Source organism: Phocoena phocoena, chromosome 3, assembly GCF_963924675.1.
Source record: "Phocoena phocoena chromosome 3, mPhoPho1.1, whole genome shotgun sequence".
NCBI lineage: Eukaryota > Metazoa > Chordata > Mammalia > Artiodactyla > Phocoenidae > Phocoena > Phocoena phocoena.
Window position 1 is genome coordinate 160,344,227 of NC_089221.1, and position 27,308 is coordinate 160,371,534.

Consider the following 27,308-nt stretch of genomic DNA (forward strand, 5'->3'; position numbering starts at 1 on the left):
TAAAGCGAATTTAAAACCAAGTGACCTGCCAAAGCTCCAGTCCGATGGCACCAATGTTCTCAAATTCTGAGAGGTCATATTCCGTCAAATAATTGGTGTTTTTCATCTTCTGATGGAGCCAAACATCTTTGTCTATGCCCTCTGGTTTCAGGCCATCCTGCAACAACAAACTGTATGTGGTCGACCCTGGGGACACGGGTGCGGAGGGGGCTGGAGGGAAGAAGATGCCACGCACTTGGTATGGAGGCTTCTGCAGCATCGGCGCCTGCCAGTCCCCATCCAGTTCGCTGTTCCAGTCACTCGGCTTGCTGGCCCTGGCATCCAGAAAGTGCTTCTCCCAGTCCTTAAAATATGTGTAGGGGGAAAAAATATAGATTCTCAGATTTGAGAAAGGAAATTCTTAACTCCCGAGAGGCAGGGGCAGACCTGTGACCCTGGTTGCACTTTTCCCCGTGTCCTCCTCCATTTGATGGTCGAAGGGCTAAGTGCTGGGGTTCCCTCCCTCACCGGGAGCTTCAGGACCACGCACTGCCTGCTTTTTCTCCCTAACCGCACCTATGATGACAGCACTCTTCCCATGCTGTTGAGAGGAACGGTGCTGTGGAAAACTCGAAACAGTGGCCAAAGTTAAAATGATGGGGCAAAAAGTGATGTTGGGAAGACGGGCCATATTTACTGCTGATTAGGTTAAGTCTGTACTTCTACATCATGGTCATATATGGACTGTTCCAGAGAGAGGCTGGACAACTAAGGAATGTCCCAAGATTTACCTGAGGACTGCTGGGTAGCAGGAGAAAAGCAGTTGTATTATTCAGCCCTTATATATATACTCACACTATACACATATATATATAAAACACAGGGGACTTCCCTGGTGGTCCAGTGGTAAAGAATCCGCCTTACAATGCAGGGGACGCGGGTTCAATCCCTGGTCAGGGAACTAAGATCCCACATGCCACGGGGCAACTAAGTCCATGTGCCACAACTACTGAGCTCACGTGCCTCAACTGGAGCCCATGTGCTGCAACCTAGAGAGCCCACGTGCTCTGGAACCTGCGCCCCACAGCTAGAGAGAAGCCCGCACACCACAACGAAGAGCCCACACGCCACAACTAAGACCCGATGCAGCCAAAACAGTAATAATAAATAAAATAAATAATAAATCTTAACAAATAAAACACAGGTATACATATACACATACATATATACACACATACACATATATACATATTTCTACACATGCATATATACACATGTCTATGTGAAGGTGACTTAATAGGTGTTGAATACATTTTTTTTGTTTTTTTAAATGGAGCTTTCTTTCTTTTTCTTCCTCCCTCCCTCTCTCTCTCTCTCTCTCTCTCTCTCTCTCTCTCCTTTCTTTCTTTCTTTCCCCACCACACGGCTTGCGGCTTGCAGGATTTTAGTTCTCCGACCAGGGATCCAACCCATGCCACCTGCAATGGAAGCAGTGGAGTCCTAACCATTGGACCGCCAGGGAAGTCCCAAATAAATATTTGTTGAATAAATGAATGGATGAGAAAAATTTGCTCTGGATTAATAATAATTCAGATAAACACATCAAAGCATAAAAATGGTGTACAATGATGTTTTCTCTTTCAGAATAACTGAGAAATAGTAAAAGTGTTGCACTGAGACTGTGGCTTTTCCACGTTACTCTAGAACTTCTCAACGATGGCACATGGGAGTTAATCATCTCTCCTACTGCTCTCTGCCCCGACCCCAACTGGCAACAGGTGAGCCAGTCTTGTGTTGGGATCCAGGAAATGATTACAACTCAGTCAGTAGCCGACTCTTTATAATGAGGGTTATCAAATGGTAACACCATAAAGAACCACACTGTTTAGGAGATCACACAGAACTGAACATATGGACAGAACACGGCCAGTTTGGGAACGAGCTTTCTGAAAGGATGATTTGGCTCCTCTGGGGACCTGCCTCGTGTACACCCGGCACCAAGGCATACCTGCGCTGCTAGGATGGCATCCTTGTAGCCCAGAGGCAGCCAGGATTTCAGTCCTAAGACCCGTATCTCCTGAGCTTGGGAGCCTCAGCGTCAGTTTCTTTGCCATTCTGTACCTTGTTTAAAGTAAATGCTCTTTCCAGGTGAAAAACTACTTTTTTTACTTTGGTTTGAAGGTAAGAAAGGGAGAGTAAAACTTCCCGCCTTTTTTCTTTTTCTTGAGAAATGATGGGGAAGCCTTATATGATTGGGATTTTACTCTAATCTGAAGACATTCTCATTGATTGGACACATGGATTCCAAATTCATGGAAGTTTACTTTTGATCATCTATGAAAGAAAAGGGTTGCCAAATAATTTAAGTCTAAACAAGATGCCATTTTAATTTCATAATTACATTCCATCTATGATGAAGTATTTGACTATTAGACAGCAATGCCACTAGTATTTTAAGTTGCCAGAAATTAATTGTAAACATCAGTTACAGTACTCTGTTATGGCAAAGACAATTGTCTTAAGATAAATAGCTTACATTTTTGCATAATGTTTGGTGTACAAAGAAAAATGTTACAATGACTAACGTAAATGGAAAAAAAAAAGTAGCTTAATAGCAGGTTGAGTTCCCCAAAAGATTTCTCAACGTCCTAAGTCTCAGAATCTGGGAATGTGACCTTATTAGGAAAAAAGGGTCTTTGCAGATGTAATTAAGGTAAGGATCTCCAGACAGGTCATTCTATAATTCTGGATTATCCAGGTAGGCCCTAAATCCAATGACAAATGTCCTTATAAGAGAAAGAAGAGACACAAATAGAATAGAAGGCTATGTGGAAAAGGAGGCAGAGATCGGAGTGATGTGTCTACCAGCCAAGGAACGCTGGGAGTCACCAAAAGCTGGAAGAAGCGAAGGATTCTCCCCTAGACCCTTCAGACGGAGTGTGCGGCCCTGCTGATTTCTGACTTCTGGCTTCAAGAAGAACTGAAAGAATACATCTCTGTTGTTTCAAGCCCCCAGTTTGTGGTCCTCTTTATGGCAGCCCTAGGAAACTAATATATACCTGTTACGATAATTGATTCTTGGTTGGCAGTCACAAATATGATGATCAAAAATACTTATGCTCAAATGCAGAATGACAAGAAAATCTTTTTTATAAAGGTTGCTGATACATTTTCCTTTTTTAAAAAAAACATTGGTTACAAAAACAAACCCTACTTGCTTTCATCTCAGATATTTTAACTCTTTCACAATACCTTGAAGTGTGCAGCCTGTGTGGCTGGTCTCAGCATATATGCTCTGAGGAGGGCACTTTGATTGTTGTAATGCTGTCATCATGATTCCCAGCCATGCAGCAGTTGTACGGTACTTGGGTACTTACGAACTACACTTGTACACTTTCTAGCAGTTCTGCGGGAAAAATCCACACCTGGGATTTGCCCTCTGTAGCCTGGTCCCAGTCCTTAGACTCTGCTGAAGCCTTCTCCATTTTCTTCAGTGATGTGAGCTGCCAGTCATACTCTATGCTGCCGGATTCAATCGACTGACCATCAATTTTCACTTCGTAAGTGAGGTCTGGTCTTAAAATCAGAGTGTAGAGGTGTGTGAAGCCATCAACCTGAATGTTTTGGGGCAGAAAAGGAAAAGAATGAGACCCTTAACGTTTCAAGGCAGGTCTAGATATGCAGCATAAATCGTCATGGGTCAAAGCCTTGTTGTAAACAGAAGGCAGAGACGTTCTAGAAATAGGGGTTGACTTGACAATGAAAGGGTGTCCTACAGAAGACTCACCCCTTTGTAGAATACTTCCTCACTACTGGCAGCCTTCTCTTGAGTGGCTGATTCTCTTTTGTGCAAAGACAATGGCTTTCACCTATAATCCCCCAGGCAGTTATGATGGGGTGATTGGTGTAAACCGAGGGACCAGTGCATTGTTGGACTTAAGAAAAGTTATATGCAAAACAACTTCTGGCTCTGCATTCTGAAAGACACCAAATGAAGCCCACTCTATTTCTCAACACAAGGGAGAATTTTTAACTCTCTGTGTTGTCCAACAATTTAAGCTTGGGGAGGGCAGGCCTGGTGCGCCTTTTGGTCATGGTTAAAGCCCCAGGCTGGACACAAGGAAAGCATTTAACATTCAATAAAGGAGGGCTGGGGACTTCCCTGGTGGTCCAGTGGTTAAGACTCCACGCTTCCACTGCAGGGGGCACGGGTTGGATCCCTGGTTGGGGAACTAAGATCCTACATGCCACACAGTGTGGCCAAAAATAAATAAATAAAATAAAAAATAAAGGAGGGCTGGAAGGTGGATGGGAGGGTGTCTGGGGAGGCTGGGGGTGACCAGGACGTATCCGACTATCAGCAGCAGAGGGGACCCCTGCACCATACCCCAACAGCAGCAGCATCACTGGGGGAACATGGGCAATGCCCATTCCCAGGTCAGCCCCGAACTGCTGCATCCGAGCCTCGTGGACCCTCTGGCCACTTTCATAGGCCCTCCAGTGTCTCTGACGCGGCTCAAGTTTGGGAACCACTGCCCCAGTATAAAGGCTCTGTCAGGAGGAGTCTCTCCCTGCTAAGAACCCAATCAAAACATCTTTTCAGTACCCCTCTGCTCTGCCACACCGCAGACAATGACTCTGTCCCGGGACCAGTATTACAGCCTACTCTGTGTCCCCCTCAACCCTTGTAGCCCGCCGTGACAGCTGAGTGCACAATTCTCCAAACGCTTTCCCCCTGCTCTCTGCCTGCCTTTGTCTCCACTTGTCTTTTTTAATTTAGACTTTGGGCTTGCTGGCCCCATGGCTGGCACCCTCTGGGATTTGTCCACCAGCCCAGAGCCTCCTGAGGGGTAACACATATGCAAACAGCTCCAAGCCAACATCTTTAATCCCAACCATCAGCCGAGTTTCAGACCCAAAGTTTCCAACAATTTATTCGACACCTCTACCTTGATGGCTGCCTGGATTTCACAACCAACTGTTCTAAACATGACCCCTGAGTCTGCCCTGACCCCTTTCTTGGCCTTTATTTCCCCTCCTATTTAACAGCAACGTCACTGACAGTCATCATCCAATACCCTCAGCACCCAGAATCCAAACATCATCAAGACGTGTAGACCCTACACCTGAATCATCTGTCAAAACGCCCCCGTGTTCTACATCCCGCTGAAGCCTTGACCTAACAATCTCACCCATCTCCCTGTCTGTTGATCGCCACCCCTTCCTCCCTAGAACATCCGAGGTCTTTTTTTTTTTTTTTTTTTGGCTGTGTCGGGTCTTAGTTGCAGAGTGCGGGCTCTTCCTTGCCGCGGGCAGGCTTCTTTCTAGTTGTGGCATGCTGGTTTTCACTTCGCTAGTTGTGGCACTCAGGCTCCAGGGTGCGTGGGCTCTGTAGCTGTGGTGCGCGGGTTCTAGAGTGCATGGGCTCTGTAGTTTGCAGCACACAGGCTCTCTAGTTGAGGCTTGTGAGCTCAGTAGTTGTGGCGTGCGGGCTTAGTTGCCCCCACAGCATGTGGGATCTTAGTTCCCTGACCAGGGACCGAACCTGTGTCCCCTGCATTGGAAGGTGGATTCTCTACCACTGGACCACCAGAGAAATACCTTTTTTTTTGGTAGGTCTTTTTTCTTTCCATCCTCTTTTGTTCTCTTCTCTTGTGGTTTGATGACCATCTTCAGTGTTGTGCTTGGGTTGCTTTTTCTTTTTTGTGTGTATATCTATTGTAGTTTGGGGGTTTGCTGTTCCCATGAGGTTTTGATATAGCAGACTATACATGTACAAGGTTGCTTTAAGTTTCTAGTCTCTTTCCTGCCTAGAGGAGTTCCTTTAGCATTTGTTGCAAAGCTGGTCTGGTGGTGCTGAATTCTCTTAGCTTTTGCTTGTCTGTGAAGCTTTTCATTTCTCCGTCAAATCTGAATGAGAGCCTTGCTGGGTAGAGTGTTCCTGGTTGTAGGTTCTTCCCTTTCATCACTTTAAATATATCGTGCCACTCCCTTCTGGCTTGCAGAGTTTCTGCTGAGAAATCAGCTGTTAACCTTATGGGAGTTCCCTGGTATGTTGTCATTTTTCCCTTGTTGCTTTTAATCATTTTTCTCTGTCTTTAATTTTTGCCAATTTAATTACTATGTGTCTCAGTGTGTTTCTCCTTGGGTTTATCCTGCCTGGGACACTCCGCACTTCCTGGACTTGGGTGGCTATTTCCTTTCCCAGGTTAGGGCAGTTTTCAACTATAATCTCTTCAAATATTTTCTCGGGTCCTTTCTCTCTCTCTCCTCCTTCTGGGACCCCTATAATGTGAATGTTGGTGCATTTAACATTGTTCCAGAAGTCTCTTAGGCTGTCTTCATTTCTTTTCATTCCTTTTTCTTTATTCTGTTCTGCAGCAGTGATTTCCACCATTATGTCTTCCAGGTCACTTATCCATTCTTCTCCCTCAGTTATTCTGCTATCAATTCCTTCTGGTGTATTTTTCATTTCATTTATTGTATTGTTCATCTTTGTTTGTTCTTTAATTCTTCTAGTTCTGTGTTAAACATTTCTTGCATCTTCTCAATCCTTGCCTCCATTCTTTTTCAAAGGTCCTGGATCATCTTCACTATCATTATTCTGAATTCTTTTTCTGGAATTTAGTTCTTTTTCTGGGGTTTTATCTTGTTCCTTCATCTGGGACATAATCCTCTGCATTTTCATTTCATCTATCTTTCTGTGATTGTGGTTTTCCTTCGGCAGGCTGCAGGATTGTAGTTCTTCTTGTGTCTGCTGTCTGCCCTCTGGTGGTTGAGGCTATCTAAGAGGCTCGTGCAAGCTTCCCGATGGTGATGGGTAGAGCTGGGTGTTGCTCTGGTGGGCAGAGCTCAGTAAAACTTTAATCCACTTTTCTGCTGATGGGTGGGGGTGTGTTCCCTCGCTGTTGGTTGTTTGGCCTGAGTAGGCTCTTTGGTGGGGCTAATGGAGGACCCTGGGAGGGCTTACGCCAATGAGTACTTCCCATAACTTCTGCTGCCAGTGTCCTTGTCCCTGCAGTGAGCCACAGCCGCCCACCCCCTCCTCTGCAGAAGACCAATCAACATTAGCAGGTAGGTCTGGTTCAGTCTCCTATGGGGTCACTGCTCCTTCCCCTGGGTCCTGGTGCGCACAAGACTTTGTGTGTGCCCTCTAAGAGTGGAGTCTCTGTTTCCCCCAGTCTTGTTGAAGTCCTGCAGTCAAATCCCACTAGCTTTCAAAGTCCGATTCTCTGGGGATTCCTCCTCCTGTTGCCAGACCCCCAGGTTGGGAAGTCTAACATGGGGCTCAGAACCTTCACTCCAGTGGTGAACTTCTGTGGTATAATTGTTCTCCAGTTTGTGAGTTGCCGACCCAGCAGTTAGGGGATTTGATTTTATTGTGATTGCCGCCCTCCTACCATCTCATTGTGGCTTCTCCTTTGGCTTTGGATGTGGGGTATCTTTTTTGGTGAGTTCCAGTGTCTTCCTGTCGATGATTGTTCGGCAGTTCGTGGTGATGCCAGTGTTCTCGCAAGACGGAGTGAGCGCACATCCATCTACTCTGCTATCTTGAACCAATCTCCTGAGGTATTTCTTGTAACAATGCAGGCCAGACCTCCTCCTTGAAAATCCTTGAGGGCTGACCACTGCGTTTCTTTTACAGCATTGCAGAGTGAATCGGAGCCCCAAGAAGATAACCTTGCTCCTCACTGAGGAGTCCCTGATGCTGACTAGCTGCTATGATCCAAGGCTCCTTCAGCAGACTTGTCTCTTATTTTTCTAACAGGCTGCAGAAATACCAATACCTGTCTGAGGGAGTTGTGGGCCTGCCAGCGCCACTCAGGGCCCCGCAGGCTTGCTGCCCGCAGGTGACCGAGCTCTGGCCTCCCAGGCACAGTCCAGGCCAGACCTCACAGCCTCCATCTGGTAGTGTCATCCCCTTTCTCTCCTGCATGCCTGAGCTGCAACTGAACAAATGCTCGGGAATCATATCATGAAGACTGGTCCTCTGGTCCAACACTAAGGTGGAGGAGGAAGACTTGGATTTTGAGCTGCCCTCCACGCTCAAGGGAGGGGTGTCAGGCCTCTGAGTACATGGGGGACCTGCTGATCCTTTAGAACCATCAAGTCAGCAGGCAGGACCCGGCGAGAAACCATGCTGCCAACAGAGACTCACTGGGGCTTTGTGAGGGTGCCGAGCGCCCCCTGCTCAGGTCGAGACTGAATAAAGGACAGTTACGGATGCTCCCGCTCCTTGCTGTCAATGATCTTGAAATACACTGGCCTCCTGCCCAGATTCACAGAGGCTATGGGTGCTGGGGATGCCTCAGGGGACAGGTCCCTGCTTCCTGGTGCTTACCTTCAAAGTGTGGGGGGATGAGCTTTAGGGAGTGTACTTCCCCTTCACAGGCCCACACACCAGGGACTTAATGCAGGCTGCCTCTTTGGAGAAGCCCTGGGTAGGGCCATTGAGTTATAAACAGGCCCTAAGACCTAAAATGTCATTTCCACAGGATCCCCTGGGTAAAAATGTAAAGCACGTATGCATTCATTTTAGAAATATTCCCATTTTAAATTGTTTTTGGTATTTTGAAGATTAATTTCACCAGAATTTTCTTTCACCCTGAATATTTCATTCCTTACTGATGTGGGTATAGCTGAAATGTGAGCATCCTGTTGTAACCCTTATGGGGCATTTTATAAATCAATGTCATGGCTCACAGTGAGAAGTGTACCCTCCCGGTGGGTAAAAACTTTGGAAACCAAACCAATCAAAGGCCTGCTAAACTGGAAAGCAGGGACAGGACAGACAAGGCCCATCCATAGTTCACTTAAATATTTCAAGGTCAAAACTATTTTCTATAAACTTACGTTATTATCTGGCAAGAGTTAACATGATCACTGATTTGAATATGAAAGAATTTACCTTACACCTGATTGATTTCTTGTTTGAGTGATACTGATTCTTGAAATGTAAAATCACATGAACTTTCTTGACATCAAATCCACAAATATCGGGTCCTACAAAAAAAAATATTAACTGCTCTCAATTTCCTTCTGTCATGCATCACCACAGGATATCCCCAACCATTCTCCTGAAATAATATACAAGGCACAGGAAGCTTACATGTCTGGGAATAATCAGATGTTCTTGTGGAGATATTTAAATGGATGGTGACACTCAGTTCAGGTCACGGTCAGTGCAGCCACTTTGGATTGGAGTGTAAGCCAGAATGTGAGGAAGAGAAGGAAGGTCTAACAACACTCTAGTAAGCGTCCTCCCATGTGCTGTCTGAGCCTCAGGCCCTCACTCTGAAGCTCTGACCAAGGCTCCTGTACCCATAGGAGGGCTTCAGAGCTGGACTGACTGGCTCTGATCGCAGTTCTCCTTCGCTGTTGAGACATATTTGCAACTAACATATTCACCTCCCATGCCTCAGTGTCCTGGTCTGCAAAATAGGGGTGTTAATCTTGACTTCACAAAGCTATTTTGCCAGTTCAAGGGCCTAATGTATGTAAAGCTTTTAGTATGGCAGTGCTCAATATTTGTTGTTATTATTGTTATGCTCGAAGACAACACACATACGTATATATAAATATATATTCTTAAAGGTAACACCACATCTTAAGCAAAAAAGAGGTTACAATCAGTACGTAAGTTCCAATGAACTGTGAAATTTATAAAGAGCTCTATTCAAAGTTAATGATTTTTGCTTTTGACAAAATTCAACACCCATTTATAATAAAAACCTTACAGAAAGTAGGCATAGAGGGAACTTCCCTCAACATAATAAAGGCCATATATGACAAACCCACAGCCAACATCGTTCTCAATGGAGAAAAACTGAAACCATTTCCTCTAAGATCAGGAACATGACAAGGTTGTCCACCCTCACCACTATTATTCAACATAGTTTTGGAAGTGTTAGCCACAGCAATCAGAAGAGAAGAAGTAAAGCTGTCACTGTTTGCAGATGACATGATACTATACATAGAGAATCCTAAAGGGGCTACCAGAAAACTACTAGAGCTAATCAATGAATTTGATAAAGTAGCAGGATACATAATTAATGCACAGAAATCTCTTTCATTCCTATACACTAATGATGAAAAATTTGAAAGAGAAATTAAGGAAACATTGCAACAGAAAGAATAAAATACCTAGGAATAAACCTACCTAAGGAGACAAAAGACCTGTATGCAGAAACCTATAAGACACTGATGAAAGAAGTTAAAGATGATACAAACAGATGGAGAGATATACCATGTTCTTGGATTGGAAGAATCAACATTGTGAAAATGACCCAAAGCAATCTACAGATTCAGTGCAATCCCTATCAAACTACCAATGGCATTTTCCACAGAACTAGAACAAAAAATTTCACAATTTGTATGCAAACACAAAAGACACCGAATAGCCAAAGCAATATTGAGAAAGAAAAATGGAGCTGGAGGAATCAGGCTCCTGGACTTCAGACAATACTACAAAACTACAGCCATGGGCTTCCCTGGTGGCGCAGTGGTTGAGAGTCCGCCTGCCAATGCAGGGGACATGGGTTCGTGCCCCAGTCCAGGAAGATCCCACATGCCACGGAGCGGCTGGGCCCGTGAGCCATGGCTGCTGGGCCTGTGCATCCGGAGCGACGGGAGAGGCCACAGCAGTGAGAGGCCCACGTACCGCAAAAAAAACAAAAAAAAAACAAAAAAAACCTACAGTCATCAAGACAGTATGGTACTGGCACAAAAAGAGAAATATAGATCAATGGAACAGGATAGAAAGCCCAGCCCAGAGATAAACTCATGCACATATGTTCACCTTATTTTCGATAAAGGAGGCAAGAATATACTATGGAGAAAAGACAGCCTCTTCGATAAGTGGTGCTGGGAAAACTGAACAGCTACATGTAAAAGAATGAAATTAGAACACTTCCTAACACCATATACGAAAATAAACTCAAAATGGATTAAAGGAGGGCTTCCCTGGTGGTGCAGTGGTTGAGAATCTGCCTGCCGATGCAGGGGACACGGGTTCGAGCCCCGGTCCGGGGAGATCCCACGTGCCGCGGAGCAAGTAGGCCCGTGAGCCACAACTACTGAGCCTGCGCATCTGGAGCCTGCGCTCCGCAACAAGAGAGGACGCGATAGTGAGAGGCCCACGCACTGCGATGAAGAGTGGCCCCCACTTGCTGCAACTAGAGAAAGCCCTCACACAGAAATGAAGACCCAACGCAGCCATAAATAATAAATAAATAAATTTTTTAAAAAAATGGATTAAAGGGGGCTTCCCTGGTGGCGCAGTGGTTGAGAGTCCGCCTGCCGATGCAGGGGACATGGGTTCGTGCCCCGGTTCAGGAAGATCCGACGTGCTGCAGAGCGGCTGGGCCTGTGAGCCATGGCTGCTGAGCCTGTGCGTCCGGAGCCTGTGCTCCGCAACAGGAGAGGCCACAACAGTGAGAGGCCCGCGTACCGAAAAAAAAAAAAAAAAAGGATTAAAGCCCTAAATGTAAGGCCAGACACTATAAAACTCTTAGAGGAAAACATAGGCACAACACTCTATGACATAAATCACAGCAAGATCCTTTTTGACCTACCTCCTAGAGAAATGGAAATAAAAACAAAAATAAACAAACAGGACCTAATAAAACTTAAAAGCTTTTGCACAGCAAAGGAAACCATAAACAAGATGAAAAGACAACCCTCACAATGGGAGAAAATATTTGCAAATGAAGCAACTGACAACGGATTAATCTCCAAAATTTACAAACAGCTCATGCAGCTCAATATCAGAAAAACAAACAACCCAATCCAAAAATGGGCAGAAGACCTAAACAGACACTTCTCCAGAGAAGATATACAGATGGCCAAGAAACACATGAAAGAGTGCTCAACATCACTAATCATTAGAGAAATGCAAATCAAAACTGCAATGAGTTATTACCTCACACCAGTCAGAATGGCCATCATCAAAAAATCTACAAACAATAAATGCTGGAGAGGGTGTGGAGAAAAGGGAACCCTTTTGCACTGTTGGTGGGAATGTAAATTGATACAGGCACTATGGAGAACAGTATGGAGGTTCCTTAAAAAACTAAAAATAGGGCTTCCCTGGTGGCGCAATGGTTGGGAGTCCACCTACCGATGCAGGGGACACGGGTTCGTGCCCCAGTCCGGGAAGATCCCACATGCCGTGGAGTGGCTGGGCCTGTGAGCCATGGCTGCTGAGCCTGTGCGTCCGGAGCCTGTGCTCCGCAACGGGAGAGGCCACAACAGTGAGAGGCCCGCGTACCGCAAAAAAACACAAAAAACAAAAACAAAAAAACCCTAAAATTAGAGCTACCATACAACACAGCAATCTCACTACTGGGCATATACCCTGAGAAAACCATAATTCAAAAAGAGTCATGTACCACAATGTTCACTGCAGCTCTATTTACTATAGCCAGGATACAAAAGCAACCTAAGTGTCCATCGACAGGTGAATGGATAAAGGAGATGTGGCACATATATACAATGGAATATTAGTCATAAAAAGAAACAAAATTGAGTTATTTGTAGTGAGGTGGATGGACCTACAGTCTGTCATACAGAGTGAAGTAAGTCAGAAAGAGAAAAACAAATAGCGTATGCTAACACACATATATGGAATCTGAAAAAAAAAAAAAAAAGGTTCTGAAGAACCTAGAGGCAGGACAGGAATAAAGTTGCAGACGTAGAAAATGGACTTGAGAACACGGGGAGGAGGAAGGCTAAGCTGGGAAGAAGTGAGAGAGTGGCATGGACATATATACACTACCAAATGTAAAATACACAGCTAGTGGGAAGCAGCTGCATAGCACAGGGAGATCAGCTCCGTGCCTTGTGACCTCCTAGAGGGGTGGGATAGGGAGGGTGGGAGGGAGATGCAAGAGGGAGGAGATATGGGGATATATGTATATGTATAGTTGATTTACTTTGTTATAAAGCAGTAAGTAACACACCATTGTAAAGCAATTATACCCCAACAAAGATGTTAAAAAAAAAAAAGTTAACGATTTTTAAATTGCCACGTAAGTTTCAGTCACTAAGGAAATGGAATGCTGTAGGACACTGTATTCCCGGCTCAGAGACAAAGAAGTTCTGAATATTCTAAGCAAGGTTTACAGGAGGGATCTGGAAAATCTGTGAAACCTTCCGAGACTGTTTGGAATTACCCTGCTGCGGCTTCATTGACTTTAAGCCATAGGAATGTACTAAAGTATCTGCGTGCCTTTCTGTCTCAGACAGAATTCCACCACATCCACTGACCCAGGCCTGCACCCACCCCTGTGAACAAACCCTGTGTAAACACAAGCAGATGACTGTGACTTCTTCTAGAACTTGCAGTGATGAACCTCCAGATTAAATAAGAGAGATCTAGGCTGCACGTAATTACTTAAAGAATATTATGAATTTGCCAGAGTAGATGCGACGTTTTACTTGGAAATACCATCTACGGAACCGACAAAGAACACCACATCTATCTCCTGGTTGAGTTCCCGGAGGACGCGTGGTTTATGTAATTTCCTTTTTTGTCACTACTGGAAAACATTCCAGTTCAATTTTTTAAAACAAAAGCTATGTAAACTATTTGTATGAAAGTCTATTATCTCAGGATTGAAACATGAAATTTATTTTTCCTTCGAAATTGGTCAGAATTTTCCTCTCTATTCCTAAGCACCTACACACTTTTAATATTAAATTCAGCTTCAGAATGTGCCCAGATCTGACTAGAAAAATCTGGACATCTTCCATTAACAGCAATCATAAAATAGTTATGCAGTAATGGAGTTTTGTGAAGAATGGGGTAGGTAGATGGGCTCTGAAATTGGGCTGACCTGACTTTGGGCAAGTATTTTCATCTTTCTGACCCTCAGTTTCCTTATTTGCAAAATGGGGGCTGTGTTACCCATTTCCTAGGGTTTTACACATAATCTAAGATTGCATGGGTAAGGCCCCTGGCAAGGGCCCAATAAAACATATTTCTCTTTTCCTCTTCAACACTAGCAAGCTGCTCTCAAACCAAAGGAAAGAGCTGAGAAATCACAGGAAGTGTTCTAATAGTGACACAATGGGTTTGGGTAAAATGTAACTGATTTTGAGTTAAAAGCAAAATAATGCGGAAAATTTAAATATATATATTTTTTACTCCAACATATGCTGCTTTGCAATTTAAATGTAGCAGACATGCTGTGTATATTTTAAAGTAGTATTTTGGTGGATATTTGTGGTTATCTTGTTTACTAAATCTAACTAAATCAAATCTTTGTGAAATCATCTCTAATTCAATAGGTATTACTTTTTTGCCAGATATCTCTGCCATCCTGTTTTAAGAGAATAATAACCATAACCAAAACATTTAAATTTATTTTTAAATCTAAATAAAGACCTTTTCCATTCCAGATTTTAAATTCAAGAGTAAATGTGAGGGTCTTCCCTGGTGGTGCAGTGGTTAGGAGTCCGCCTGCCAGTGCAGGGGACACAGGTTTGAGCCCTGGTCCGGGAGGATCCCACATGCCGCGGAGCAACTAAGCCTGTGTGCCACAACTACTGAGCCTGTCCTCTAGAGCCCAAGCCACAACTACTGAGCCCACATGCGGTGACTACTGAAGCCCACGGGCCTAGAGCCTGTGCTCTGTAACAAGAAAAGCCACCGCAATGAGAAGCAAACGTACCATAATGAAGAGTAGCCACCCCCCGCTGCAACTAGAGAAAGCCCGCACACAGCAATGAAGACCCAATACAGCCATAAATAAATAAATAAATATTTTAAAAAAGAGTAAATGTGAGGCGTGGTAGGTAGAGAGAACTCTGGGCAGGGAGTCGGGGAGTGCACAATCTGTGGAAAGTTTAGATCAATTTAATGCTGTGTCCTTGGAGAAGTTGCCTCACTCTCCAAAATGACAGAGCAGAATTAGATCTAAATCTAATAAGTAATCTAATATGTAATAAAATAATATTCTTTTTACTTCTACAATAACATCAAGACCAGCTGTATATAAATATAAGGACAGCATAACTAGGTGTCTGAAGCCTGATCCTGATCACGAAAAAATTTAAAATAAGCATGGGAAAACGTCACATGAGAGAAAATAATTTTTAAAAATAAGTCCCCAAATCTGGATTATGGATGGATATTTTAAAAATACATTTTCATCCTTAAAGCTTTTTCTTTTCCACCTTTTTTTTTTATTGTGGCAAAATACGTACAACACAAAATTTACCATCTTAGCCATTTTTAGTGTACAGTTCAGTGGTATTAAACACATTCACAGTGTTAGGCAACCATCACCACCATCAATCCCCATAACACTTTTCATTTTGTAAAACTGAAACTCTATACCCATTAAGCAATAACTCTCCATCTTTCCTTCTCCCCAGTCCCAGGCAACCACCATTCTACTTTCTACCTCTATGAGTTTGACTACTCTAAGTATCTTCCACCAAAGGGGAAATCACAGGCTCGGAGGGGCAGGTACTTAGAGAATCCATCTTCCTGAGTCACCTCTGAGCAAACCCTACTTTCAAGTCCCTGGATATCCTGTCTCACTTCAGCTTTAGTGTGAACAGGATGTGTAAGACATGGGGACACTGAAATGGGAGGGCAGGACAGTGCCACCAAAATAGTGCCCCAGCGCGGCTCACCGAATGACCCGCCGACACCAAGGCTGTCCTGGGGAGTTGGCTGCTGCCTGAACGTGGTTCTGGCAAAGAAAGAGGCGAGATGGGCTTTTAGGCTGTGACAGCATTAAAAATCATCAGCCATGGAGTTCCTCTGTCATGCAATTCCCAAACCCTTTTAATTTATTGAGGCAAAATTCACATCACATAAAATCAACCATTTTATTTATTTATTTTCTTTCTTTCTTTTTCTCTCTTTTTTTGGTTACAGTGCACAACTTGCGGAATCTTAGTTCCTCAACCAGGGATGGAACCTGGACCCTTGGTAGTAAAAGCGCAGTCCTAACCACTGGACCACCAAGGAATTACCTCTTAAAAAAATATATATATATATAGTTTAATTTTTATTTTATATTGGAGTATATTTGATTTACAATGTTGTGTTAGTTTCAGGTGTACAGCAAAGTGATTCAGTTATACATATATCTACTCTTTTTCAGATTATTTTCCCATATAGGTTATTACAGAGTATTGAGTAGCGTTCCCTGTGCTATACGGTACATCCTTGTTGATTATCTAAAAACCAACCATTTTATTTATTTATTTATTTTTATTTATTTTTGGCTGTGTTGGGTCTTTTTTTTTTTTTTATAAATTATTTTATTATTTATTTATTTATTTATTTAGGCTGTGTTGGGTTGTGTTGGGTCTTCATTGCAGTGCCCTGGCTTTCTCTAGTTGTGGCGAGTAAAGGCTACTCTTTGTTGTGTCGCACGGGCTTCTCATTGCAGTGGCTTCTCTTGTTGCAGAACACAGGCTCTAGGCGCGCAGGCTTCAGTAGTTGTGGCATATGGGCTCAGTAATTGTGGCTCACAGGCTCTAGAGCACAGGCTCAGTAGTTGTGGTGCATGGGCTTAGTTGCTCTGTGGCATGTAGGATCTTCCCGGATCAGGGATCAAATCCGTGTCCCCTGCATTGGCAGGTGGATTCCCAACCACTGTGCCACCAGGGAAGTCCCAGTTATTGAAATTTTGATAGGGATTGGACTGAATTGCTTTGGAACTTGTAGATTGCTTTGGGTAGTATTGACATTTTAACAATATTAAGTCTTCCAATCCACAAACATAGGATGTATTCCCATTTATTTATGTCTTAATTTCTTCCAGCAATAGTGTATAGTTTTCATTAGACAAGTCTCTCACTTCCTTGGTTAAGATGATTACTAAGTATTTTACTCCTTTGGATGTCATTGTAAATGACATTGTTTTTGTAATTTCCTTTTCAGATCATTCATTGTGTATAGGAATGCAATTGTTTTTGGTTTTGTTTTTTAACATGCTGACTTTGTATCCTGTTACTTTGCTGAATTCATTCATTAGTTCTAATAGGGTTTTTCTGTGCAAGCTTTAGGGTTTCTATATATCATATCATCTGCAAACAGATACTTTTACTTCTTCTGTTCCAATTTCTTTTCTTTTTCTTGCCTAATTGCTCTGGCTAAAACTTCCAGTACTATGTTGAATAGAAGTGGGAAAACAGGCATCCTTGCCTTGTTCAGATCTTAGAGGAAACACTTTGAGTTTTTCTGAGTATGTTCACTGTGGGGTTTTCATATATGCCTTTTATTACATTGAATTAGTTTCCTTTTATTCCTAGTTTGTTGAGTGTTTTTTTTTATCATGAAAAGGTGTTGAATTTTGTCAAATGCTTTTTCTGCATCAAATGTGATGATCATTTTTCCCCCTTCATTCTGTTGATGTGGCATATTACATTGATTTTCATATGTCAAACCATACTTGCGTCCTAGGAATAAATGCCACTTGGTCATGTTGTATAATTCTTTTAGTATGCTGCTGAATTCTGTTTAGTAGTATATTGTTGAGGATTTGCATCAGTGTTATCTTGTAGTGTCTTTGGTTTTGGTATTAGGGTAATGTTGGCATCATAGTATGAGTTAAGAAGTGTTCCCTCCTCTTCAATTTTTTGGAAAAGTTTGAGAAGGATTGGTATTCTTTCAATGTTTGGTAGAATTCACCAGCAAAACCATCAGATTCAGAGCCAGCCTTCCTTCCTTCCTTCCTTCTTTCCTTTTCTCTTCCAGTTTTATTGAAATATTATTGTCATACAGAACTGTGTAAGCTTAATATATACAACATAATGATTTGACTTACATATACCATGAAATGATGACCACAATAAATTTAGTGAACATCCATCATCTCATATAGGTACAGAATTTAAAAAAAAGTATTTTTTCCTTGCGGTGAGAACTCTTAGGATTTACTCTATCAACAACTTTCATATATAACATACAGCAGTGTTAAGAATATTAATCATATTGTACATTATAACCCTAGTATTTGTCTTATAACTGAAAGTTTGTACCTTTTGACCACCTTCATCCCATTCCCCCTCCTCCATGCCCACCTCTGGTAACCACAAATCTGATCTCCTTTTCTATGAGTTTGCTTGTGAAGTATAATTGTCCTAGAACATTATGTTAGTTCCTGGTGCAGAAAATAGTGATTCAATATTTTTATACATTACAAAATTGTCACCATGATAAGTCTAATTACTTTGTTACCATACAAAGAAGCTACATTATTATATATGACTATATAATATATGACTATATTCCCCATGCTGTAAATTTCATCCCTGTGGCTCACTTATTTTGCAACTGGAAATTTGTACCTCTTAATCTTCATCACCTACTTTACTCATCCTTTCACCCTCCTCCCCTCTGGCAACCACCTGTTGTCTACATTTATGACTCTCTATTTTGTTATATTTGTTCATTTGCTTTGTTTTTTAGATTCCACATATAAGTGAAATCATATAGTATTTGTCTTTCTCTGTCTGACTTATTTCACTTAGCATAAAACTCTCTAAGTCCATCTGTGTTGTCACAAATAGAAATATTTCATTCCTTTTTATGACTGAGTAATATTCCATTGTATATATACATCTTCTTTATCCACTCATTTATTGATGGGCACTTATATTCCTTCCACATCTTGGCTAATGGAAATAATGCTGCAATGAACATAGGGGAGCATATATCTTTTCAAATTAGTGTTTTTGTTTTCTTTGGAAAAATACCCAGTGTGGAATTGTGGGATCGTATGTCAGGTCTATTTTTAATTTTTTTTAATGAACCTCCATCCATTTTCTATAGTGGCTGCACCAATTTAAATTCCCACCAAAAGGGCACAAGAGTTCCCTTTTCTCCACACCCTCACTAACACTTGTTATTTGTTGTCTTTTTGATAATAGCCATTCTGACAGGTGTGAGGTGATATCTCATTGTGGTTTTGATTTGCATTTCTCTGATGATTAGTGATGTTGAACATCTTTCATGTGTCTTTTGGCCATCTGTATGTCTTCTTTGGAAAAATGTCAATTCAGGTCCTCTGCCCATTTTTTAATTGGGCTTTTTTTTTTTTTGATGTTGAGTTCTATGAATTCTTTGTTTATTTTGGGTATTAACTCTTTATCGAATCTATCATTTGCAAATCTCCTCTCCCATTCAGTAGGCTGCCTTTTCATTTTGTTTGTGGTTTCCTTCACTGTGCAAAGGCTTTTGAGTTTGATGTAGTCCCATTTATTTATTTCTGCTTTTGTTTCCCTTGCCTGAGGAGACAGATGCAAAAAAAAAATTGCTTAAGCTGAAGTCAAAGAGCATAACGCCTGTTTTCTCCTAGGAGTTTTATGGTTTCAGGCTGTAATTTAAGTCTTTAATCCATTTTGAGTTTATTTTTGTATATAGTGAGAGAGTAGCCCAGTTTTCCCAAAACTATTTATTGAAGAGGCTGTCTTTTTCCCATTGTAAGCTTTTTTTTTTTTTTTTTTTGTGGTACGCGGGCCTCTCACTGTTGTGGCCTCTCCCGTTGTGGAGCACAGGCTCCGGACGCGCAGGCTCAGCGGCCATGGCTCACGGGCACAGCCGCTCCGCGGCATGTGGGATCCTCCCGGACCGGGGCACGAACCCGTGTCCCCTGCACCGGCAGGCGGACTCTCAACCACTGCGCCACCAAGGAAGCCCCCATTGTAAGCTTTTGCCTTTTTTTGTTGTGGATTAATTGACATATATAAGCATGGGTTCATTTCTGGAATCTTTATTCTGTTTCACTGATCTATGTGTTTGTTTCTGTGCCAGTACCATACTGTTTTGATTACTATAAGCTTTGTAGTACAGTTTGAAATCAGGGAGTGTGGTATCTCCATCTTCGTTACTCTTTCTCAAAATTGTTCTATTTGGGGTCTTTTGTGTTTCCATACAGATTTTAGAATTATTTGTTCTCGTTTGTGAAAAATGCCATTGGTATTTTGATAGGGATTGCATTGAATCTGTATATTGCCTTGGGGAAGATGGATATTTTAACAATATTAATTCTTCCAATCCATGAGGTATACCTTTCAATTTGTTTGTGTCATCTTCAATTTCTTTCTTCAGTGCCTTATAGTTTTCTGAGCACAGGACTTTTACCTCCTTAGTTAGATTTATTCCTAGGTATTTTATTCTTTTTGATGAAACTGTAAATGGGTTTGTTTTCCTAATTTTTCTGATAGTTTGTTGTTGGTGTATGGAAAGAAAAGATTTCTGTATATTAATTTTATATCTTGCAGTTTTACTGAATTTATTAGTTCTAGTAGTATTTTGGCAGTGTCTTTAGTATTCTCTATGTATAGTATCATGTCATCTGCACACAGTGACAGTTGTACCTCTTCCTTTCTAATGTGGATTCCTTTTATTTCTTTTTCTTCTCTGGTTGCTGTAGCCAGGACTTCCAATACTATGTTGAATAAAAGTGGCAAGAGTGGACATACTTATCTCATTCCTGATCTTAGAGGAAATGCTTTCAGCTTTTCACCACTGAATATAATGTTGGCTGTAGGTTTGTCATATATGGCTTTTATTATGTTGAGGTATATTCCCTATATACTCACTTGGTTGCGACAAGGCTTCTCTTTGTTGGGATTTGTTTACTGCTTCAATTTCCTTATGACTTATAGGTCTATTCAGATTTCCTATTTCTTTGTGATTGAGTCTTGGTAGGTTTTGTGTTTCTAGGAATTTGTCCCTTTCATCTAGGTTATCCAACTTTTTGGTGTACAAATATCCATAGTGCTCTCTTATAATCCCTTGTATTTCTGTAGACAAGGTAGTAACATCCCCACTTTCATTTCTGATTTTAGTAATTTGAGTCTTCTCTCTTCTTCCCTTAGTCCATCTAGCTAGTTATTGATGTCACAAAGTTACATCTTTATATGCTGTGTCCCCTAAAACATAAACTAATAATTCTTTAAAATGCATTAGTCTCTTAAATTATGTAGAAAACTAGATTTGTAGTTACAAACCAAAGTTACAGTAATATTAGCTTTTACACAAATAATTGTTTTTCCTTAAATGTATTAGTCTCTTAAATCATGTAGAAAACAAAAAGTGTAGTTATAAACCATTGTTAAATAATACTAGCTTTTATAATTATATTTACCTTTATTGAGATTTTTATTTCTCCATATAGGTTCGAGTTACTGTCTAGTGAGTGCCCTTTCATTTCACCTTGCAGGACTCCCTTGAGCATTTCTTGCAAGGCAGTTCTAGTGGTTACAAACTTCCTCAGCTTTTCTGTCTTAATTTTTCCACATATTTGAAGGACAGTTCTGCCAAATATGAGTTTTCGTTGAGAGTTTTTTTTTTTCTTTTCACTTTGAATCCACTATCTTCTGGCCTCCAAAGTTTCTGATGAGAAATCTGCTGATAAGCTTATTGCAAATGCCTTGTATGTGATGATTTGCTTCCCTCTTGCTGCTTTCAACATTCTTTGTCTTTGCTTTTTGCAAGTTTGATTACACTGTGTCTTGGTGTGGACCTCTTTGAGTTCATCTTACCTGGAGTTCATAGAGCTTCTTGGATATTTATATTCATGTATTTCATCAAATGTGGAAGTTTTCAGCCTTTGTTTTTTCAAATATTCTCTCCCTCTGCTCCTTTTTCTCTCTCTTCTCCTTCTGTGCCTCCCACAATGTGTACACGTTGGTCTGTTTGATGGTGTCCCACAGGTCCCTTAGCCTCTGTTTGCTCTCCTTCAATCTTGTTTCTTTCTGCTCCTCAGCCTTGATAATTTCCATTATCCTATCTTCAAGATCTCTGATTCTTTCTTCTGCTTGCTCAAATCTGCCTCTGACTCTTCTAGTGAACTCTTCATGTCAGTTTACTTTTCAGCTCCAGAATTTGATTTTGGTTTCTTGTTAAGTATTCTATCTCCTTACTGATATTTCCATTTTACTCTCATTTTTCTTGACTTTCGCTACATCTTCATTTAGTTCTTTTAGCATCATTCAGACAGTTATTTAAGTCTAACAGATCTGCCATTAGGTCTTTTTTTCAGGGACAGTTTATGTTGATTTATTCTTCGCATTTGAATGGGCCACACTTTCCTGTTTCTTTGTATACCTTGTGATTATTTGTTAAACACTGGACATATGAGTCTAATAATGAATGTTAAGCCTGGAAATTGGATTCTCCTCCTTCTGCAGGGTTTGCTGTGTTGTTGTTGGTTTTTTGACTGATTGTTGAAGGCTGGCTCTGTACCAAGGGTCAGCCTGGGATGTAAACTTAAGGTTTTCTCAGGTCTTTTCTGAGTGTTTCCCTGTGTATGTGTGGTCACTTTCTAATTTTCCCTGCATATGTAGTTGTTTTTTAATGTCCTAGTCTTTAATGTCTAGCTTCCTAAAGGGGAAAAGGTGAAAAATGAAGGGTGGGAGGGAAGGGTTCTGGCCCTTTAAGTCTCCTGGAAATCATTTCAGCTGGAGGGGGAAAGGCTTATAACAATGGGGGTGTGTTTAACAACAATGGCTGCCCATCTCTTTTTCTGCACCTCTGCAATAAGAAGGGGCAATCAGCCATCGGAGTTCAGATCCTTGATATTTGGAGGACAGGGTCCTTTTTGCCTACCCTGCCTCCCGTAAAAGCTGCTCCAGGAACCTGGTGCACAACTGTCTGTTTGCCATATGGCTGGAGGTGGGAATGGGTAGGTACTACTGTGCTAAGAACTGAAATTCACCCAAATTGACCTCCCCAGTTTTCTACTGGAAGTTGCAATACTTCCACAGACTCCATAGTTCCCTGTTACATCAGACAGATTCTGCCAGTGCAAGAATGTTGTCTTGTCTAGGTGGGGAGACAGATTCCTGGTGCTTCCTATTCCCTCATCTTCCCAGAATCCTCTTCATTCTTAAACATTTTTGAATCCACACATTTCAGTTATGTCTAGTTCCTGCAGCCCAATGTGGTCCCTTCCCAATTCCAGCACAGATGTTAATCAATTACTCCTAGTGTCAGGAGACATTTTCCAGGGGTCAACGATCTCCTTTTTCTGTAAGGAGCCAGACAGTAAATATTTTTAGTTTTGTGAGCTATATACTCTCTGTCATGACCATTCAACTCTGCCACTACTGCTTGAAAGCAGTCATAGACAAGATGTAAATGAACTGAGTGAGGCTGCATTCCAATAAGACTTCATTTGTGGACAATGAAATTTGAGTTTCATATTATTTTCATGGGTTAAAAGTATTGTCCTTCTTTTGATTTTTTTAATCATCCAAAAATGTTAAGAAGCAGGAAGTTCCCTGGTTGCCTAGTGGTTAGGATTCTGGGCTTTCACTGCTGTGGCCCGGATTCAATCCCTGGTCGGGGAACTGAGATCCTGCAAGCCATGCAGTGCAGCCAAAAAATTTAAAAACCCATTCTCAGTTCATGGGCCATAACAAACACAGGCTGTGGGCCGATTTGGCCCATGGCCAGGTTTACTGACTCCTGAGGCATTCAAAATACTTGGGGCTACATTAATGTTGAATAAATAACTTTCTCCCAAGAACAACAGAATGGTACAGTCGCCTTTTTTTAATACTAATTAGGTTTAACAGTATTAGAAACCTTTAGTTAGATAAACTCAACACAACTATAGCAAAGTCAGTCTAAGGATCCTACAGGTGGAAGGGTTTTCAAAATCACAAGAAATGGTTGTCCATACTATCTAAACTCACCAAACATAATATAGTACTGGGATTTTCCATTCAGGTTCTTCTGATCCACATCTGCAGGGAAGAGCTTAATGTAGCCGCCTCCACAGTCCATCTTCTGCTCATGTTTCACGGTGTACTGAATGATCAGAGTCTTCCCTTTATTGCTAAATGGTTTGAACCGTGCAGAGATGGCGTAGAATCGGCTATTTTGAGTGGTCTGCAGACCTTTAAATAAAAAGTACTCATGAAGGATTAGGAATGACACTGCTCGGCAATGCAGGAAATTACATGGTTGTCCTCCCCCACCCCTGATAATAAACCTTCCAACCATTTATGTTGATCCTGCACCTATAGCACATTTGTACAATGATATACAATGCGCATATCACTAAAAGGCTCTCCGCTGCCACAGAACTTCTAGTTCACATACTCACGTACATGTTTTTGTACTTAATATACCACTGTTAGGTCTTAAGTTATAAAAACACTTCAGCTCTAACTGACAAATATGCAATCTAATTATAGATAAGAGATTAATTTTGCTTCCCTTCATTTTCCAAGGGGTGGGAATGTACAAGGAAGCTTTGTAACAACTGGATTAAACAATGGAACATTCTACTTCTTTTCCTTAATTCTCATCTTAAAACAGCTATTTAAGAGACACAATGGCTGATGGAGGACAGATTGCTGATCTGGGGGGAAAAAACGTGCTTCACTGCACTGGATGAGCTGGTCCTTGGGTGTCATCTGTGTGGTGGCTCTTTTTATGAAGATACCATCCTTTTGTCATCTGAATCTTCTTGTACTTTATAAGTTTAGCTGTTCACTTCAAGACCAAAAACCCCTTTTCAGTAGCCAAAAGGCTCTGTACCAATTCCTTATCTTATACTGGAGTATAAAACAAACCTGACAACAAGGACCTACTGTATAGCACAGGGAACTCTACTCAATATTTTGTAATAACCTATAAGAGAAAAGAATCTGAAATGTATATATAACTGTACTGTACACCTAAGACTAACGTATTATAAATCAACTATACTTAAATTAAAAAAAAAAAGACAAACCTGAAAACAGAGCCAGTCTTCTTATAACCTACCCTTCCTTGTAACATACTCCAGCCTCCATAACTGCCTATGCTGAGAGCCATCATTAATGAACCTGGCATTTTGTGTCAGTATGTCTAAGACTGAACTCACAGTTGACTCCTCACTCCCAAACCTATCTCTCTCTCTCTCCTACATTCTTCCCCCACTCTTCCCTTTCTCAGGTGATCTGTAGCCCCTTCCCCTACCATCCAGGCAATTCCTAAGGCCATCTGACTCACCACCTCCCTCTGAGTCTCACCACACTCCTCAGCCACCACCATCACCTCTCACCCATCTCTGTCTGGTTAAATTCTATTGATCTTTCCATCCATGGCTTCTATGTTATGGTCCTGGGAGACCACAATGAAAGGGGTCAAATTAACCAGTATCCTCAGTGCCTTGCCTGTGTCTGCTCTCAGTAGACAAGTGCTGGGATGAATGAAATGCACAGAGTCTCAGGATTCCAGGTTGGAGGAAGGAAAAACATTGTGGGAAAAAAACAAATGACAACCCCGCTCCCTGTACAAGCTTCACAGACCACCTTGTTATTTTCACTCCATTTTTGCCATCACAGCCTGACAATTTGGAACAACGTGTATCCACAAAACAATGAAGGCAACACTGGAGTAACAGGGCCAAGATGGAAGTTGAGTGGAAGGTGGTAAAGAGGGAAATGTTTTAATCTAAATTAGGGGTTGGCAAACTTTTTTCTGTTAAGGCCAGGGAATAAATGCTTTACACTTTGGGAGCCATTCCTTCTCCATCCTAATTACTCATTTCTGCCTTTGCAGCCTGAAAGCAGCCACAGACTGTATGCAAATGAAGGAGCATGAATGTGTTCCACTATTTATGGACCCTGAAATTTCAGGCATTTCATTGAATTTTGTGTAATTTTTATGCATCACAAAATACTATTCCCCTTTCTATTTTTCTCCAACAATTAAAAAACGTAGAGACCACTCTCAGCTAACTGGTTGTACAAAAAACAGGCAGTAGAGGAGCTTTAGTTTGCCTACCTTTGATCATCAGGAATGAGAAGCCAGAATACAGGTTATCCTTGGTACTTAGAGACTACTGACTTGGGGGGGAGGGTAGGCCAGAAGAGAAGACTCTGGGGGTGGAGGTGGGGCCTGAAAACGTTCCTATCTTGACCTCGGTGTGCAGTTGTAAACATTCATCCTATCGGACCCCCAAAGATCCATGCGCCTGACGGCATATAACTTTTACCCTGTTTTTCTTTTTAACGCGAAAATAAAAATGAGAAGTACCTTCTTAACTTTTTCCTTCTGTAGGGCAAGACCCTCGGCTCTCCAAACCCATTTGACTAGTGCTTGTGAAGAGGGGGTATCTTGGTCAAGAAAAGAGAAGACAAAAAGACCTTACCCACGCCTGTTTCCTGACCTGTGAAATGGGTGTTAGGGCTGTGCCACACCTACCTTGAAAGGTTGCTATGGGGGGTTTAACATTCATCTTGATTTTCTCACGATACCTACACTAACCTTTGTCTTTCTCTTTATGACCATAAAATTTCCCGGACGAGAGTCTAAAATACCCAAATTGGGAGTCATTGGTGGACTGCACCCATCGGTTCCTCCAGCGCTCTGTTGGGGGTAAATAACACCGGTTAGGGCTGAAAACTGTTAATTTGGGTGGTGGGGAGAGTGTTAGGGGCCCTCGAGGCTTCGAAGCTTCGAGGTTTTGCCACCACCGATCCCTCGGCGACAGGCGGGGGCAATGGCAACTTGGGCCATCCGTTGGGCACTGGGGTATGAGGGAGCTTAAGCCTCCGCCAGCGGCGGAGCCCCTTCACCTCCATCTAGAAAGTCCTCCTGGAAGTAGACTGTGGCCAGCGCCACCCGCAGCACACAGACTGCCCAGAGCGGGACACGAGCGGCGGCCATGGACAAGGCGCGGCCACCTTTTCTCGTAACCGTCTCTTTGCGCCGGGTCTCCGCGGCGCGCCGGGCCCTTCCCGGAACTACTCCCGTCATGCCTTGTGATTGTGACCCGAGACACCATTGGGCCTTGACGCGCGGTGCACGCCGTGTCCCCCTTCAAACTACCATTCCCATGATGCCTCGCGATAGTGACATGGAGCGCTATTGGTCGTTGGGGCGCAGGATGCACCGGGAGCTGTAGTCTCTTTCGCCCTGGCGCCTTTGCCGGCGTCAACGGTCCCTTCTGGCCCGAGAGTCTGGCCGAGAGCGGTGGCGGCTTCCGCGGAAGGACTTCGTGGGAGGAGGTTGGCGGGGTTGGCTGGGCGGTGGCCGGGCTTAATGCCCGGGCTCGGGAGAGGAGTTGCAGGGAAACGGGACGCGCTCCGGGGCTGGGCAGGTCGGGCGGCGGGAGAGCGGCCTAGCGCCTCATTTTCCTCGTCTGGGGCCCATGAGCGAGCGTGGTACGATGTGGGTCGCTCCAGGCCTGGGGGAAGAGCTCGATGGTCTGAGGGGCGACTGTGTTTTCAAATTTTGGCTTATTTATTTTTAACAACTTTATTGATAATTCATTTACATACTATACAGTTCACCCCTTCTAAGCGTACAATTCCCGTTATTTTTAGTAAATTTACCAAGAAGTGCAAACATCACTACC

The 27,308-nt window shown here is 42.4% G+C and overlaps 1 protein-coding gene across 1 annotated transcript in view; it reads right to left on the minus strand.

Annotated features, from left to right (window-relative positions):
• Positions 1-26,655, minus strand: part of CALR3 (calreticulin 3) — a 31,992-nt gene extending 5,337 nt beyond the window's left edge. The window contains exons 1-7 of the mRNA XM_065874595.1: positions 26,527-26,655; positions 26,216-26,317; positions 23,650-23,853; positions 8,888-8,982; positions 3,405-3,593; positions 236-343; positions 26-157 (exon numbers count right to left, since the gene is read on the minus strand). Of these exons, the coding sequence (XP_065730667.1) occupies positions 26-157; positions 236-343; positions 3,405-3,593; positions 8,888-8,982; positions 23,650-23,853; positions 26,216-26,317; positions 26,527-26,617 (921 nt within the window). The 5' untranslated portion in view covers positions 26,618-26,655. The remainder of the gene's footprint in view (positions 1-25; positions 158-235; positions 344-3,404; positions 3,594-8,887; positions 8,983-23,649; positions 23,854-26,215; positions 26,318-26,526) is intronic.
• Between the last annotated feature and the right edge of the window lie 653 nt (positions 26,656-27,308).